This window comes from Leptonychotes weddellii, chromosome 7 (assembly GCF_054177405.1).
Source record: "Leptonychotes weddellii isolate Sample4059 chromosome 7, ASM5417740v2, whole genome shotgun sequence".
NCBI lineage: Eukaryota > Metazoa > Chordata > Mammalia > Carnivora > Phocidae > Leptonychotes > Leptonychotes weddellii.
This window is the reverse complement of record NC_138375.1, coordinates 91974053-91990919: the sequence shown is the minus strand read 5'-3', so window position 1 is coordinate 91990919 and position 16867 is coordinate 91974053. Positions and strand designations below refer to the sequence as shown.

General features: G+C 37.3%; 1 protein-coding gene across 1 annotated transcript in view; it reads left to right on the top strand.

Annotated features, from left to right (window-relative positions):
- The window catches only part of FCHO2 (FCH and mu domain containing endocytic adaptor 2), a 115283-nt gene that overhangs the window by 87010 nt on the left and 11406 nt on the right, over nucleotides 1-16867 (top strand). The window contains exons 19-22 of the mRNA XM_081826764.1: nucleotides 1091-1220; nucleotides 6020-6131; nucleotides 9428-9583; nucleotides 9918-10050. Coding sequence (XP_081682890.1) covers nucleotides 1091-1220; nucleotides 6020-6131; nucleotides 9428-9583; nucleotides 9918-10050 — 531 coding nt within the window. The remainder of the gene's footprint in view (nucleotides 1-1090; nucleotides 1221-6019; nucleotides 6132-9427; nucleotides 9584-9917; nucleotides 10051-16867) is intronic.

Below are 16867 nucleotides of genomic sequence, written 5' to 3'. Positions count from 1 at the left end.
TTTATAAATGTATATTCATAGAATCAAGAGTTCACTAATTTTAGTGTATGAATGCTTATTAAGGGTTTTGTTTTTGCCATTTGTTTTTCATGTCCCTCAAATAATTGAGGACAGGAACAATATCTTTTTTTATTCACTGCTTTGTATGTAGTTCCTAACCCATGGCCTGACACATAGTAGGCACTAAATAAGTATTGTTTTCACTTAATACTTTTATAAGCAGGAAAAGGTTATTTTTAAATAAGGTAAGCATGCCTTATTTTAAAAAATGAAATCCCTGAGGAAGTGTTGCTCATCTATTATTGGAACACTTAGGAATGTGGAAGGGAAAAATCCATTTCCCCAGGTAAAAGAAATGAAGTTCTATTTTTTGTATTTGTTTTTATGTTTAGAAAAGTGGGAACACAGTAGAATTAAGATTTCTCAAACCTCTTTTATGGGGTAAACTGTCTCAATGAGGAAGCATTATAAGGAATTATAAAGGGAAAATGGACACGTTTGTAAACACCGAAAATATAGGGCAGGCAAGATTTAGGGTTTGCAGCAAATAAAGCAAAGGATTAGTGAAAGCTCAGGTTATACTAAGCCCTCACGAAACTAAATCAGAGAAAGCTAACAAAGACAACTCATAAAAGGCGCAAAATGCCAATCTTATTTTTATCAATTTAAAAATTATTTTTCTTCTAATGCTCATTCATTGCTGACAAGGGTGCAGAGAAATATTCTCTTATATTTATAGACAGTAAAGTGAATAATCCTTTTGGGAAGCAGTTTGGCAGTATGTATGAAAAGCCTTCATACTGTTTAAACTTACAATTTAACTTCTGAGAATCTGTCTTAAACATACTTTTTGAAATAGAGAAAATGTTGTTTGGTTAAAGGTTCTCTTGACAGCATTATTTTAAAATAGCCTTCTCAGCCTTTAATCTACTCTTGAAAATGATTTGACCTATGGCATTTCTATTTTTAGTTATAAGAAACAATAAATTAGATTTAGTATATTAAAATTAATCTTACCTGATACCTAAAAATCTTTTCTTATAAGGAAGAACTGTTTTAGCATTTTGGTAAATAACTTTTTGTTTTTAAGCCCAGGCCATTCAGCCCACCTGTAACTTCCAATACTAGCCCACCTCCTGCAGCTCCTTTAGCCCGGGCAGAAAGTTCTTCCTCTATCTCATCTTCAGCTTCATTAAGTGCTGCCAATACTCCAACAGTAGGTAAGTGATTATCATAGATTACATGTGATAGTTAGCATTCCAAGTATGGTCAGGCTGAATTTTGTTTTTTAATGAGCTCATGAAGAATTTAACATTAGAAATTTTGGATTTTGGAAACACACCTGGTGTTATCAAACTAGCCACATTTTCCTTTTCTGTTACACAGTTTCTGTTACTTGAATAGGAGGCTTTTTTTTTTTTTAAGCATTGTTAAGAGTGCATCAAATTTATAAACTACTGACCAGTATAAATAGTTGAAGGCCAAATATTATGCAGTCCTTTCTAATGTGAAGTGATACTTGCATTCCTTGGAGTTTTTATTTTAATAATGATTCAACTTAAAGGAGTTTTGTGCTTGCAATTAATAAGTATTTCTACAAGAATTTAAATCATAAAGATCTAAAAGTAGATGTTAGGATGCAGGCGTATAAACCTAAATCCCACCCAGTAAATCCAGTATTTTATTACATCTAGATTTTGCTCAAGACATTTTTCTATCTTTAATTTTTTCTACAAATTCTTACTACATTTCTCACCCACTGTTAGTAAAGCACAAAGCCACTTAAAGCTGCTGTTATGGGAGTGACAACTTCTCATCAAAGTTAGAACTGTCCCTGCCACTGCTTCTAAGTAGTAGTGAGTTTATCTTTGATAATGCCAATCACTGATGCACACTAACTCAGCATAATTCAGTAGTGCTCCAAGTGTGATCCTTGTACCTACACCATCTGTGTGCATCACCTGGGAACTTACTAGAAACAGAGACCTTTTAAATCCCAAACTCCGTGTGGGGCTAGCAATTTTTAAACAGGCCTTCCAGGTGATTGTGATGCATGCTAAGTTTGAGAATAATAGCCATATTTAAGCAGATTTAATTATATCCAATATGATTTGTCAAAACTCAGAAAGGAGAAGGGCATTTTCTAAGTGTGGCCATCGTAAAAATGACATAATATAGGCTAACGTAAGATTAAAATTTCTTTGATTTTTACATGTCCAAACATGATGTTACCATCTTATTTTATATACACCTTTATGAGCATATCATTTTTCCTATCTTTTAACTTAAGGTAGAATACATCTAGTAAGTTTTTCTATTTGCTGTATTGAGCACTTTCTTCTTATATTTTCTTTGTATATATGTTACTAATTTTGGTTTTGCAGACTGTTTCAGTCATAAAAAACAGAGGGTCCTTTAAAAGTTAGACAGGTGGTCTGGGTAACCAAAATTTGCTTTAGTTCTCCATTTTCCCTAGGTTATTTAGAAGGATTTCAATTTGTGATGGAAACTGTTTTTGATTGAGTAGGTACTAGGTACGTACTTGTTTTTAGTTTGGGCCAGCGCCGGCAATAAGGGAACCACAGGGAGGTGATACGATGGTCCTGGCAGGCAAGATACAATGTGGATTTTGTACAACAAAGGCACCTTAAGTCTACCATAAAAGTTAACTTTTTTTTATTATGTTTAAGTTTTTGATTCTTCTTGAAAATGTTTTCTTTTCCTGCAATATTGTCTTTTATTTAAATATGATAGAAGATGATAATTTGATTGGGACACTCTCTGAAATTGAAAAGCACTGTGAGACTTCACAAGGTATTGTATCAGAAGCAATGTATGTGTTGACTAATGATCCTAAAGTATCTAAAATACTTTGTTACCTCATTTTTCCTTTTTCAGCGATGTACGCTGTCTCAGAAGTCAAGAATAACTCTAAGGTTTAACTTTCTCGATTTTGTACTAATTATGTCCAGTTGCTGTACAGGATCTATTGATATCAGCTCCCCCCTCATAAAAACCTACAGCATTTTTGTATTGCCTTCCATCTCCTTGCTTTTCTTTCCTCCTCAGCATTAAAGAATGTCCATAAATCTTATTGCTAAAGTTGTCAGAACCAGAGAAAAGGTGATTAGAAAAGAAGCAGAAAGACTATGTCAGTTAAAAGAATGGTAATACCTCAACTACCAGAGCAAAGACTGTCCTAGGAAAGCCATCCATATTGTGAGGTGAGGTTGGAGGTACAAAGGTAGCAAATAATTGGGAGTGTTTTTTAATCCTGAGCCAAAAGGAATTCCACAAAATTATCCATTGATTGTTATAGGAAGATACTTCTTACTTCAATTTTATAAGCTCTCTGCATTTTCGAAACATACAGTTGTTTAAATATAGAACAATGACACCAAAATTAGAATATGTGATACCCTTCTAAAGAATACAGGGAATTTTTTATTTCTAAGAAATGATTTATTCTGAATAGTACATTATAAATTTAGACTTCTATACTATTTTAAGGACTTGATTACATATTTCCTATGTCAAACTTTTTTTTGAACTATGCATATGCAATATGATTTTGAAAGGCAAATAAGAATAGGAAATACTCAAGGGGATATGCCAAGATGTTAAGTGGGTTTTGAGTTTTTTCCCCTTACTGTTCAGTGATTTTTTTCTACTTGCCAATATTTCAATAATGGGCTTAACAATTTACAGGGACTATTTCAAGAATTCTCATTTTATATGCCCAAGTTGGATAATTAAAAATAATAATATGTAGGTTTCTTTTGAATTTATTTTTTAAAGATTTTATTTATTTATTTAAGACAGAAGAGAGAAAGAGAGTGAGAGCAGAACACAAGCAGGGGGAGAGGGAGAGAAGCAGGCTTCCCACCGAGCAGGGAGCCCAATGTGGGGCTCGATCCCCAGGACTCTGGGATCATGACCTGAGCCGAAAGCAGATGCCCAAAGACTGAGCCACCCAGGCGCCCCTTCTTTTGATTTTTTTATGTCAAAGTAGGAGCAGACATTAGTGTTACCCATGACTGTGTAAATATCCATTTGTTGTAGGTGTTTCAAGGGAAAAGATTGAATTCATAATTGAGAATACAGTTTTGTTTAGTAAAAAAGTATAATAGCTTTCATCTTCCTCTGAAAAATACGCTTTTCTGAATTTCTGGTGACCCTCTAGTTTAGAAAAATGTATTTTTTTTTTAAAGATTTTTATTTATTTATTTGAAAGAGAGAGAGCGGGAACACAAGCAGGGGGAGTGGGAGAGGGAGAAGCAGGCTTCCTGCCGAGCAGGGAGCCCGATGCGGGGCTCAATCCCAGGACCCTGAGATCATGACCTGAGCCAAAGGCAGATGCTTAACACCTGAGCCACCCAGGCACCCCTAGAACAATGTATTTTTTTTAAAAGTTCACTGAACTTATTCACATATACAGTGAAATTTTCCCAGTGCACAAGCATGTGTTTGCATAGTTGTATCCAGTTAATCTATAGTCTTTTTTTTCACTTAACATTTTCTTATGCACATACCTGAAATTTCTGCCTCTTAATCAGTCCCTTATCTTTCATTTATTTATTTATTTATTTTTAAAGATATTATTTATTTATTTGACAGAGAGACAGCGAGAGAGGGAACACAAGCAGGGGGAGGGAGAGAGGGAGAAGCAGGCTTCTTGCCGAGCAGGGAGCCCGATAAGGGGCTGGATCCCAGGACCCTGGGATCATGACCTAAGCCGAAGGCAGACGCTTAACGACTGAACCACCCAGGCGCCCCTCCTTATCTTTCATTTAATCATCTCTCACCTGATCCAAAATTGAATCCATGACAACAGACATTTTTCTCTTCATTCCAGGATCCACTCTGTGTTCAGAGTGATCTTACCAAATGAAAAATGTAGCCATGTTTCTCTTAAACATTCTTAGTGGTTTTTAGTGCCATAAGGATAAAATTAAAGGTCCTCCATGCTGTGATCTGGGCCTTAAACATTTCTCTAGATACATCCTCTTCCCCTCTCATCTTTCTAGCCATCCCTCATTCCCCAAGTATGCTCCCGCTTTGGAAAACTACTTTTGGTTTCAAAAGGCAGCATTTTTTTCATGCCACCTTAGCTCAGTGCTGGACACATGTTAGAGTTAGTAAATAGTAGCTGTTGTGATTTGTTGAGATTTTTATGTTACTGCCTTAACGACTGAGCCACCCAGGCGCCCCTACATTTTATTATTCTTCAAAAAAAACTGATGTTTAGGAGTGCCTGGGTGGCTCAGTCAAGCGTCTGCCTTCGGCTCAGGTCATGATCCCTAGGGTCCTGGGATGGAGCCCCGCATCGGGCTCTCTGCTCAGCGGGAAGCCTGCTTCTCCCTCTTCCAATCTCCCTGCTGTGTTCCCTCTCTCACTGTGTCTCTGTCAAATAAATAAATGAAGTCTTAAAAAAAAACCAAAACAAAACCCTGATGTTTATATAGATAAAGTTTACTTAGTTAGATAATATACCTAATGTCAGGAATGTTATAAAAAAAAATTAATCCCATTTATCAAGGTAAGGAAATAAAATGTAAGCATTAGACAAAGAAGAAGTAAAAGAATTATAATGGGTAGTGTATAATTTAGAAATAGCTGATGTATAGAAGTAGCTGAAATACAAAAATCCAGTTTAATGCCCTGCTGTATGTGATTGGTAGAACCTGAAACAATTTAGTATCTGAAGGGTTGTGAAGAAATGTTTTAGTAATTTTAGTTCTTCAGGGGAAGGGTTCTGATATTCCTTAACCCCAGTGTTCAGTGTCATTTCATTTAAAAGAAGTCAGTGTGATGTGTTTTCCTGACTTTTTTTGTCCTCTGTATTACGTTCCAATGTGTTTTATGCTCTATTTCTTAACCTCCAGATTTATACATGAGCCATCAATGGAACCAGTAATAGAGTCATTTGTGACAAGCTAACATTGTGATTTTACCTGTCTTGATGAATTTTATAAATGTGTTTATGTAGGATTTAACAAATGAATTATATGTATTCTAGGTGTGTCACGAGGTCCCAGCCCTGTCAGCCTTGGAAATCAAGACACCTTACCTGTGGCAGTTGCCCTCACAGAATCTGTTAATGCCTATTTTAAAGGAGCAGATCCCACCAAGTTAGTTTTAAAAAGATGTGTGTGTGTGTGCATGTGTTTGGTGGGGAGAGGGCCTAGTGGTAAATTTTCAGAGTTACATTTTGATTCTGTAATAGAGTTTTCTGTTATTTATTTACCTGCCTTTTTTGCTATCAAATATAGTCATTTAGCCATTGTCTTTAAAAAAAAAAATCACTATAATCAGCATTAATGGCTTTATCCCCCCAGTTTATTTATATTCTTGCCCAAGGTTTATGACCATTACGACCCATCTGTTGTTTGACATGTCTATAGAGCAGGATGATGGCAGCTGACGAGAAGGGGATAGAACTCTGAATCTTGGTTTAATGTATATCTTTGGTAAAGTGTTATATTTGCCAGAGAGACCTAGAATATATGTCTCATTTATGAAACTCTTGTCAAGGAATTGGTTTAACCCCCTTCTTTTAAGAAAATGTTGTGGTGAATGACCACCCCTACTTTTCATGTATAACCGTACTCATTCAGCATACATTCATTCATCAAATATTTGAGTGCTTACTATGTGTAAGAAAGACACTGTTATAAGCTTGTATTATGTGAGAATCAGCTTATTAGTTTTCTCTTATGGTAATGCAAAACTTTTAGAGAACTTTTTCTATGTTGATGTATCCTCCACACTTGAGTAATTGATGGATAATTACATGTTGAACAACATGAAAGGGAGTGGTATTGATATATATGCTATGAAGAAAAATAAACTAGGGTAAGAGGAGACAAAATTACAATAGAGGGCTACCTTTTTTTTTTTTTAGATAAAATGATCAGAGAGAACCATTTTTTTAAAAAAGATTTTATTTATTTATTTGACAGAGAGAGATACAGCTAGAGAGGGAACACAAGCAGGGGGAGTGGGAGAAGCAGGCTTCCCGCAGAGCAGGGAGCCCGATGCGGGGCTCGATCCCAGGACCCTGAGATCGAGCCATGCAGGTGCCCCCAAAGAAAACCTTTTTGATGTTAAATTTAAGATGTTTCAAAGACATTGTGGAGCAAACCATGCAGATGTCTGAGGGCAGAGCGTGCTTGGCATATTCGATGAACAGCAAAGAGAATATTACGTCACTAAGTTGGAATTAGCAAGGGAGTAGTCAAAGATAAGTCCTTAGAGGGACCAGATCAGGTTGGGAATTGTAGACCATGGTGAGTTTGGAGTTTATTTTGAGCAAGGTGGGAAACCAGTGAAGGCTTTTGAGCAGAGAAATGATGAGGTTACTTAGGTTTTTGAAGGAGCACTGTGGCTGCCATATGGAGAATAAACTAGAAGGAGCCAGAGTACAAGCAGAGAGAGGTTAACCACAGCAGTCCAGGTGAGAGATGATGGCAGCTTATGTAAGGTTATTAGCTGAGGAAATCGTGAGTAATAATGCGATATTGAATTCCTTTTGAAAACAAGGGTTGTCAAGATTTGGGAAGGGAGGAGATTGGTAAGTTTAAAGTACTTATTAAAACAACTAAATACATGATTCTGGAGTTCAGGGAATAGATCTTAGGAGAGAGATAAAGTATTTAGTAGTCATTAATTTGTATACAATCCTGAAAGCCACAGGCCTCAGGGAATACAGAAGAGATCTGATGAGAACTCTGGCTCCCTTCAGTGTTTCGAAAATAGGAAGATGACAGTGATTTGGTAAAGGAATTTGATACAGCATGCAGCAAGAGAGGTGAGGAGAGAACCAGTAGAGCAGTGTCCCAGAAATGAAGTGAATTAAAACCCTTTCGTGAAGGATGAACTGATGCTGATGATACGTCAGGAAAAATGGAGCTTTGACATTATGGAACTCATTGGTGACATTTACAAGAGTGATTTTAGTTGAGTGCTGGAGATGAAAGCATGCTTGGAGGGAGTTCAAGAGTAGGAGATGATACAAATATGACTATATTTGAAAAGGGCAAGTGTAGAAAACTTTCAAGATGTTTTGCTCCAAGTGGAAGGAGAGAGGTGGAGTGGTAACAGCAGAGAAATGATGGATAGAATCAGAGAAAGTTTTTATTAATTTTAGTTCATTTTTTAAAAGATGATACACATTTTATCATGTCTGTACACTAATGGGAAAGATCCATTATTTTTGGGAAAAAAATTGAACTTGCAGGAAAGGGTACAATTCCATGAGTGAAGTCCTTTGATATGTAGAAGGAGATGAGCATCAATGCAGGAGCAGTGAGATTGGCCTTAGGTGCATAGACTGATCATCTGTTGAAACAGGAGGGAAGGTACGAGTACAGAGTCAAGTAGGAGTGCAGTTGTGAGACTGAGTAAGTTCTTTCCTGATTTTATTTCCTCAGGAAAATTTAAAGTCAATGGCTACGGGTAGGGGAAAGGAATATTGCAGGTTGGAGGAGAAAGAAGGTATGAGAAGAGGTAGCATTGCACAGTGATGGACCAGGAAATCCCAAGAGACGAGGAAATGGGGATCTGAAGGAATGAGTGAAAAGGTAGTAGGAACAGTGGATTGTGGAAGCTTTGAGGAGGTTGGAGACTTGTTGGAGATGTGGTACTAGACAGAATGAGCCGGGAAAAGAGGAAGTGGCCGTTAGAGGAGTGGGGATGCTGAAACTGAGATGATGGAGGGGCTGGGGTGCGTCTGAGGTAGTCTGGAAGACAGGATCAATGGAGGTAAGGGGCTGAGAACTAGGTGACCAAAATATTAGGAGGATTATCTGTGTGGATATTGAAATTGCTAAAAATTAAGATAGGAGTAGTGGTACAGAGACAGACTGACAGTGGGCCAAGAGCTAAAATTTTCAGGAAAATTAAAGGGAGTATTGAAGGTAACTTGAAAGGGATGGAATACCAAGTAGTATAGTTTGATGGTTTGGTTTGGGTTACAAAAGAGGCTGGAGGTTTTTAGGAAGGAAGTAGGAATAGAGAGTTGGAAGGGGCAGTGAGAAGCAAGGAAGACATCTCCCACTGCCACTGTCAGGCCCAGGACTCGGTGGGGTTTTTCAGGGAAAAAAAGCTGCGAGTGGATCCAGGATAGTGTTACCAAGGAAGCAGTGTCCTTATAGTACAGCCAGGGGATGGTTTCCACAAACAAGTGAAGGAGTATGATCTTTATGCTTGCATTTGTGTTTGGAGTTTGGAGTTTAAGTCTAAGCAAAGATGAGGATACATGCGTATGCCATTTCACATACCATCATTTTTTAAATACCAATTATTTTTTCAATATAATTAATTATGATGAAAGATTTTATGTGTCCTTTTTAACCAAGTATGTTTTAAGTGTATATTACAACACCTTATATACACCACTTAAAATTTTCCAACTCCCTAATTTCAGGTGTATTGTGAAGATCACTGGTGACATGACAATATCATTCCCAAGTGGAATTATTAAGGTCTTCACTAGCAATCCATCTCCAGCTGTGCTATGCTTCAGGGTGAAAAATATCAGCAGACTAGAGCAAATTCTTCCAAATGCACAACTTGTGTTCAGGTTTGTGTACTTTTGTTTTGAAGGTGAAATTCCTGTAAAACTTTTTCCTTCTTTATTGAAGCAATAATAATTGAGTTGGGTGACAATACAGCCTTATACTGCCTGTGTGTGTCTTGGGTGGGGATAGTGGTAGTTGTTAAATCCTTCTCTCCCTCCCATTATTTCATTGTTCAAGGAAGTTTCTGCTATGTTCTGTTCTTTATCCCCCTAACTTTAGTTTTCCCTCCTTTTGGGTTATTCCTACTAGTCTTTCCCAGGTCACCAAATGACAATACAGAGGCAAAGGATAAAGCCAAGTCAGATAAAATAACAAAAATATTTCTTACGCATACAGTGATCCATCGCAGTGTGATTCTAACACAAAAGATTTTTGGATGAACATGCAAGCTGTTACTATCTACCTCAAGAAGCTATCAGAGCAAAATCCAGCTGCTTCTTACTATAATGTAGATGTATTAAAGTATCAGGTGAGTGTCTTATCCTTATAAAAGTCCTAAGTTGAAATATTAAGAAATAGAATCTCACAGATTAAATGAGTAATAGGTCATGGCCAAATGAGGTTTATTCCAGGAATTAAGGATATTTCTTTCTTTAAGCTAGCATCTTTTTTTTTCTTTTTAAAGATTTTTATTTATTTGTCAGAGAGAGAGTGTGCACAAGCAGGGGGAGCGGCAGAGGGAGAAGCAGGCTCCCTACCAAGCAAGGAGCCCTGATGTGGGACTCCATCCCAGGACCCTGGGATCCTGACCTGAGCCGAAGGCAGACCCTCAACCAACTGAGCCACCCAGGCATCCCTAAAGATATTTCAAAATAAAATCTGTTAAGCCAAAGGAAACAGATGATCAAATTCACCATCTATTCCTGATTAAAATACATGAATTTGTCCTTAACCTGAAAAGACCAGCAACATCAGTCTTAATAATGAAACACATAAAGCAGTTAAAGTCTGGAATGGCAAAGACACCTTATAAGATTTTTCTGGAGGTGTTAGAACAGGTAGACAAGAGAATAAAGTAAGCAGTAATAAATACTGGAAGGAAGAACCCAGATATTACTTACAAGTGATGTTACATTCCTGAAAAACCCAAGGGAATCAATTGAAAAGCTATTTGCTATAAGAGCTTTTAGTAAAGTTGAGTTTAATGCAAAAATTAGTTGCATTTTAAATAACCAGTTAGGAATTCTAATGCAGAAAAGATGATTAAAAAAAAAAAAAAAACTAATCAGAGTTGGAGAGGTAGTATAAGATGGCAACATAGGAGGATCCTGAACTTTCCTCCTTCTATGGACACACCACATCTACAGCTATATCTGGAACAATTTCCTCTAAAAAAGACCTGAAAACTACCTGAACAGTTCCTTCACGTTAGCAAACAAGAAAAGGGTCACATGGAAGCATGCAGGAGAGGCTGAGACCCAGTCTCCCCACAGACCCCACCTCCAGCACTGCAGTCTACAATCAGAAGGGAACTCACATACCTGGAGCTTCTTCCTGAGTGAAAGGTTCCTACCGCACATCAGGCACCCCAACTTTTAAGACCTGTACCTGAGAGAAGAGCCCCCAGAACATCTAGCTTTGGAAAGCAACAGAGCTCATGCCCCTGATACCCAGGGCTATAGTGATCTGAGAAACAGCTTTTAGAGGGCTCTCACAGAAATTCACTCACCCTAGGGACCAGGGCAGAGGCAGCCATTCAAAACGTACCCAGACTATGTGTGAAAGAGATTCATTTGCTAATCATAAAATGTGAACCAGTGAGGCAGGGGACTATAGGGGATACTCTCCAGGGACAGAGGAGCTAGTGGGCAGCATTTTAGTGCTAACTTATGAAAGCTGGCAGGTGCCATATATATATATATATATATATATACACACACACACACACACACACACACACATATATATACATATATATACACACACATTCTTTTATTCCAGACTTTTTTTTTTTAAGTGGGTACCATCTTTACCATCAATGTCATTTTTGCACTCTCCCTCTGTCTTGCTACAGCTTGCTGGTATCCTCCACGAAGGAGATTATACACTTGTCTGGAGCCCTGGTTTTTTCAGCTCTTGCCTAGCAGATACCTGTAGATTGCCTGGTCTGGTGGCTAGCAGGTCTTATGCTTGTGGTCTTAAAAGACTGTGTATATTTGCTTTATTCAAAAGCTGCTGCCTGATGGTTTGGCTTCCTTCCAATCAGTCTCAGTGTAGGTGCTGAGATTACCTCCTTTGGGATAATGACAGGTCTTGGCACACCTTCCAACAATTGGGAGCTATTAAAAAAGAACAAGCTGGGCACCTGGGTGGCTCAGTTGGTTAAGCGACTGCCTTCGGCTCACGTCATGATCCTGGAGTCCCTGGATCGAGTACCACATCGGGCTCCCTGCTCGGCAGGGAGTCTGCTTCTCCCTCTGACCCTCCCCCCTCTCATGTGTTCTCTCTCATTCTCTCTCTCTCAAATAAATAAATAAAATCTTTAAAAAAAAAAATAAAAAAGAACAAGCTGCTTGGATAATCACGAAATGTCAAGAGACAAGTAGCAGTTAGCAAGGTTGGATGTTAAGGTTCATCTACATGAGGCTACTCCTTCAAGCCTGGGAGAGGTGGCTATTTCATCTTATACGTAGAAACAGAGTCAAGCAAAATCGAGAAACAAAAGAATGTTTCTAATAAAAGAACAAGATAAAAACTTCAGAAAAAAGCCTTAATGAAATGGAGGTAAGTAATTTGCCTGATAGAGAGCTCAAAGAAATGGTCATAAAGATGCTCATTGAATTTGGGATAAGAATGGATGGACAAAGAACTTTAACAAAGAAATAGAAAATATAAGAAAGTATCAAATATCAAATGTAAGTCACAGTGCTGAAAAATACAATACATGACTGAGAAACTAGAGGCGTTCAACAACAGACTAGATGGAGCAGAAGGAGGACAGTGGAACTCACCCAATCAGAGCAGCAAAAAGAATGAAAAAAGTGAGTATAGCTCAAGGGTCTTAAAGGGGCAACATCAAGCAGACTAACATTTGCATTGTAAGTGTTCCAGAAGGAGGAGAGAGTAGAGAAAAGCACAAAGAACTTACTTGAAGAAGTAATAGCTGAAAACTTACCTAACCTGGGGAAGGAAACAGACATCCAGATCCAGGAAGACCAGAAGGTTCCAAGTTAGATGATCCCGAAGAGACTTACACCAAGACCTTTTGTAATTAAAATACCAAAAGTTAAAGAGGTCTTAAAAGTAGCAAGAGAAAAACCACTTGTTATATGTAGGGGGAACCGAACCCCCACCCCCATAAGACTGTCAGCATGTTTTTCAGCACAAACATTGCAGGCCAGAAAGGGGACAGCAGGATACATTCAAAGTACTGAAAGAAAACAGCTTCCAACCAAGAATACTCTACCCTGCAAAGTTAGCATTTAGAATTGAAGGAGAAAGAGTTTTCTAGATAAGCATAAGGTAAACAAGTTCATTACAACTAAGCCAACCTGACAAATGTTAAAAAGACTTTAAGCTGAAAAGAAAGGGCACTAATTAATAAGAAAACAAATATAAGTATAAATCTCACTGGCAAAGGTAAGCATATGGTAAAGGTGTAGTGGATTAATTACTTATAAAGGTAGCATGAGGATTAAAAAACAAAAATAGTAAAAATAACTATACAGTAATTAGTTAAGGGATACACTAGATAAAGATAAAATGTGACATCAAAAACATCAAATGTCAGTGGGGGGAGACTAAAAATAAGGTAGAGCTTTAGAATATCTTCAAACTTCAGTGGTTCTCAACTTAAAATAGTTCTAAATATAGGTTGTTATATGTAAGCCCCAGGGTAACTACAAAGCAAAAACCTATAGTAGATACACAAAAAATGAGAAAGGAATTTAAGCATGCCAGTAAATAAAGTCCTCAAACCACAAAGGAAGAGCACAGAGAAGAAAGAAACAGAGACAAACTATAGAAACAGCCAGGAAACAGTTGACAACATGCCAGTAAGTACATAGCTATCAATAATCTGTAAATGGACTAAATTCTCCAATCAGAAGACAGAATAGCTGAATGGATTAAAAATAATAAAAACATCTATATGCTGCTTGTAAGAGACTCACTTCAGATATAAGACCAAAGTTAAAGGGATGAAAGAGATGTTCCATGCAAATAGAAACCAAAAGAAAGCTGGGGTAGGTTAATAGACAAAATGGACTCTAAAATAAGAGGAATTAAGAGACAAAGAAGGACATTATATAGTGATAAAGGTGTCAGTCCACCACTACGATGTAATATATGCACCCAGCATTGAAGCACCTGAATATATATATAAAGCATATATTAAGAGACCTAAAGGGAAAAATTGATAGCAGTATAATAGGGGAATGTAATACCCCACTTACATCATCTAGCCAAAATATCAGTAAAGAAACATTGTTCTTAAATAACATGTTAGACCAGATGGACTTAAAAGCTATATACAGAACATTCCATCCAAAAGCCAGAATATACATTTTTCTCAAGTGCATATGGAACATTGTCCAGGATAGATCATAGGTTAGGCCACAAAGCAAGTCTTAATAAATTTAAAAAGAATGAAATCTTATCAAGCATCTTTTCTGAGCACAATGATATGTAACTAGAAATCAATTAAAGGAAGAAGACTGGAAAATTCACAGATACGTGGAGTTTAAACAGTATGCTGCAGGGGCACCTGGGTGGCTCAGTCATTAACCGTCTGCCTTCGGCTCAGGTCATGATCCCAGGGTCCTGGGACTGAGCCCTGCGTCGGGCTCCCTGCTGAGCAGGGAGTCTGCTTGTCCCTCTCCCTCTACCCCTCCCCCTGCTCATGTGCTCGATTGCTCGCTCGCTCTTTTACTCTCTTTCTCAAATACATAAATAAAATCTTTTGCAAAAATTAAAAAAAAAAAATGCTACAGAACCATTGGGTCAATGAATAAATCAATAGAGAAATTAAAAATTCTCTCGAAACAAATGAAAATGGAAATACAACACAAAAATTTATTGAATGCAGCCAGAGCAGTTCTAAGAAGGAAGTTCGTATCAATAAATGCTTACCTGGGAAACAAGAAAAGTCTCAAACTTAACTTTACACATCAGAGAACTAGAAAATGAAACCAAAGTTAGTGGAATAATGGAAGTAACAAAGAGCAGAAATGAAATACAGATTAAAAATACAGTAGAAAAAACTAAGCTGGTTCTTTTAAAAGACAAAATTGATAAACTTTTAGTTAGACTCACCAAGAGAGAAGGAGAGATGGCTCAAATAAATAAAATCAGAAATAAAAGAGGAGACCTTACAACTTATACCACAGAAATACAAAGAGTCATGAGAGACCACTATGAACAATTTTATGCCAAAAAATAGCACAACCTAGAAGCAACAGATCAATTTTTAGAAACATACAGCCTTGTAAGACTAAATCCTGATGAAGTAGAAAATCTCAATAGATCAGTTACTAGTAAAGAGACTGTATCAGTAATCAAAAACGTCCCAGCAACAAAAGTCCAGGACAATTCTACCAAACATTCAAAGAAGAATTAATACTGATCCTTATCAAACCGTTCCAAAAAAAAAAAAAAAACAAGAGAAGGCAGCAATTCCATTTTATGAGGCCAGCACTGATACCAAAGCCAGACTAGGATACCACAAGAAAAAATTATAGGCCAATATTGCTGATGAACATAGATACAAAAATCTACAACTAAATGTCAGCAAACCAAATTCAGCAGTACCTTAAAAGGATCATACACCATGATTAAGTGGGATTTATTCTGGAGATAACAAGGATGATGGTTCAACTTTGACAAATCAACTAACATGGTTAACAACAAAATGAAGTATAAAAATACCATCTCAGTAGATGCAGGAAAACCATTTGACAAAATTCAACATCCATTTATGATGGAAACTCCAGACAAACTGAATATAGAGGAAATGTATCTCAACAGAATAAAGGCCATATGGGACAAACCCACAGTTAACATCATATGCAATGGGGAAAAGCAGACAGCTTTTCCTCTAAGATTAGGAATAAGAGAAGGATGCCTACTCTCAACAGTTTAATTCAATGTACTATTTTAAGTCTTAGCCAGAGCAGTTAGGCAAGAAAAAGGTAAAATGCTTCCAAATTGGAAAAGTAGTAAAATTGTCACTACAGATGATGTGATATGTAGAAAACCCTGAAGATTCCACCAAAAAAACTTACGATAACTAATATATTCAGTAGAGTTGCAGGATACAAAATCCATATAAATCCATATACAGAAATCTTTTGCATTTTTTTTTTTTTTAAAGATTTTGTTTATTTATTTGACAGAGACACAGCGAGAGAGGGAACACAAGCAGGGAGAGTGGGAGAGGGAGAAGCAGGCTTCCCGCTGGGCAGGGAGCCCAATGCGAGGCTTGATCCCAGGACCCTGGGATCATGACCTGAGCCGAAGGCAGACGCTTAACCGACTGAGCCACCCAGGCGCCCCGATCTTTTGCATTTTTGTACAGCAATAGTGAACTACAGAAAAAAAAAAAAAACAAAACTATGAAACCAATCCCATTTACAGTTGCTTCAAAAGAATAAAATGCCTAGTAATGAATTTAACCAAGGAGGTGAAAGACCTTTACACTGAAAACTGTAAGACAATGATGAAAGAAATTGAAGGTGACACAAATAAATGGAAAGATATTCCATGTTCATGGATTGGAAGAATATTGTTAAAATATCCGTAATAGCCAAAGCTATGTAGAATTTCAGTGCACTCCCTGAAGTTTCAATGCCACTTTTCACAGAAATAGAACAAACAGTACTAAAATTTGTGTAGAACCACAAAAGACCCCAAATAGCTAAAGAAATCTTGAGAAAAAAAAAGCTGGAGGTATCACACTCCCTGAGTTCAAATGGTATTACAAAGCTCTAGGAGTCCAAACTGTATGGCATGGCCATAAAAACAGACACATAGATCACTGGAACCAAATAGAGTCCAGAAATAAATCAATGCATACATATTCAATTAATTTGCAGCAAAGGAGCCAAGAATATACAATGGGGAAGGAGTAGCTCTACAATAAATGTGTGGGGAAAACTGGGCAGCTATCTGGTAAAGAATCAAACTGGGCCCCTGTCTTATACCGTACTCAAAAATCAACTCAAAATGTCCATGTACTTGCATTTAAGACCTGAAACCATAAAACTCCTAGAAGAATAAAAAAGTGGCTAAGTTCCCTGACAGTGGCCTTGGCAATGATTTTTTGGATCAGACTCCAAAAGCAAAGGCAA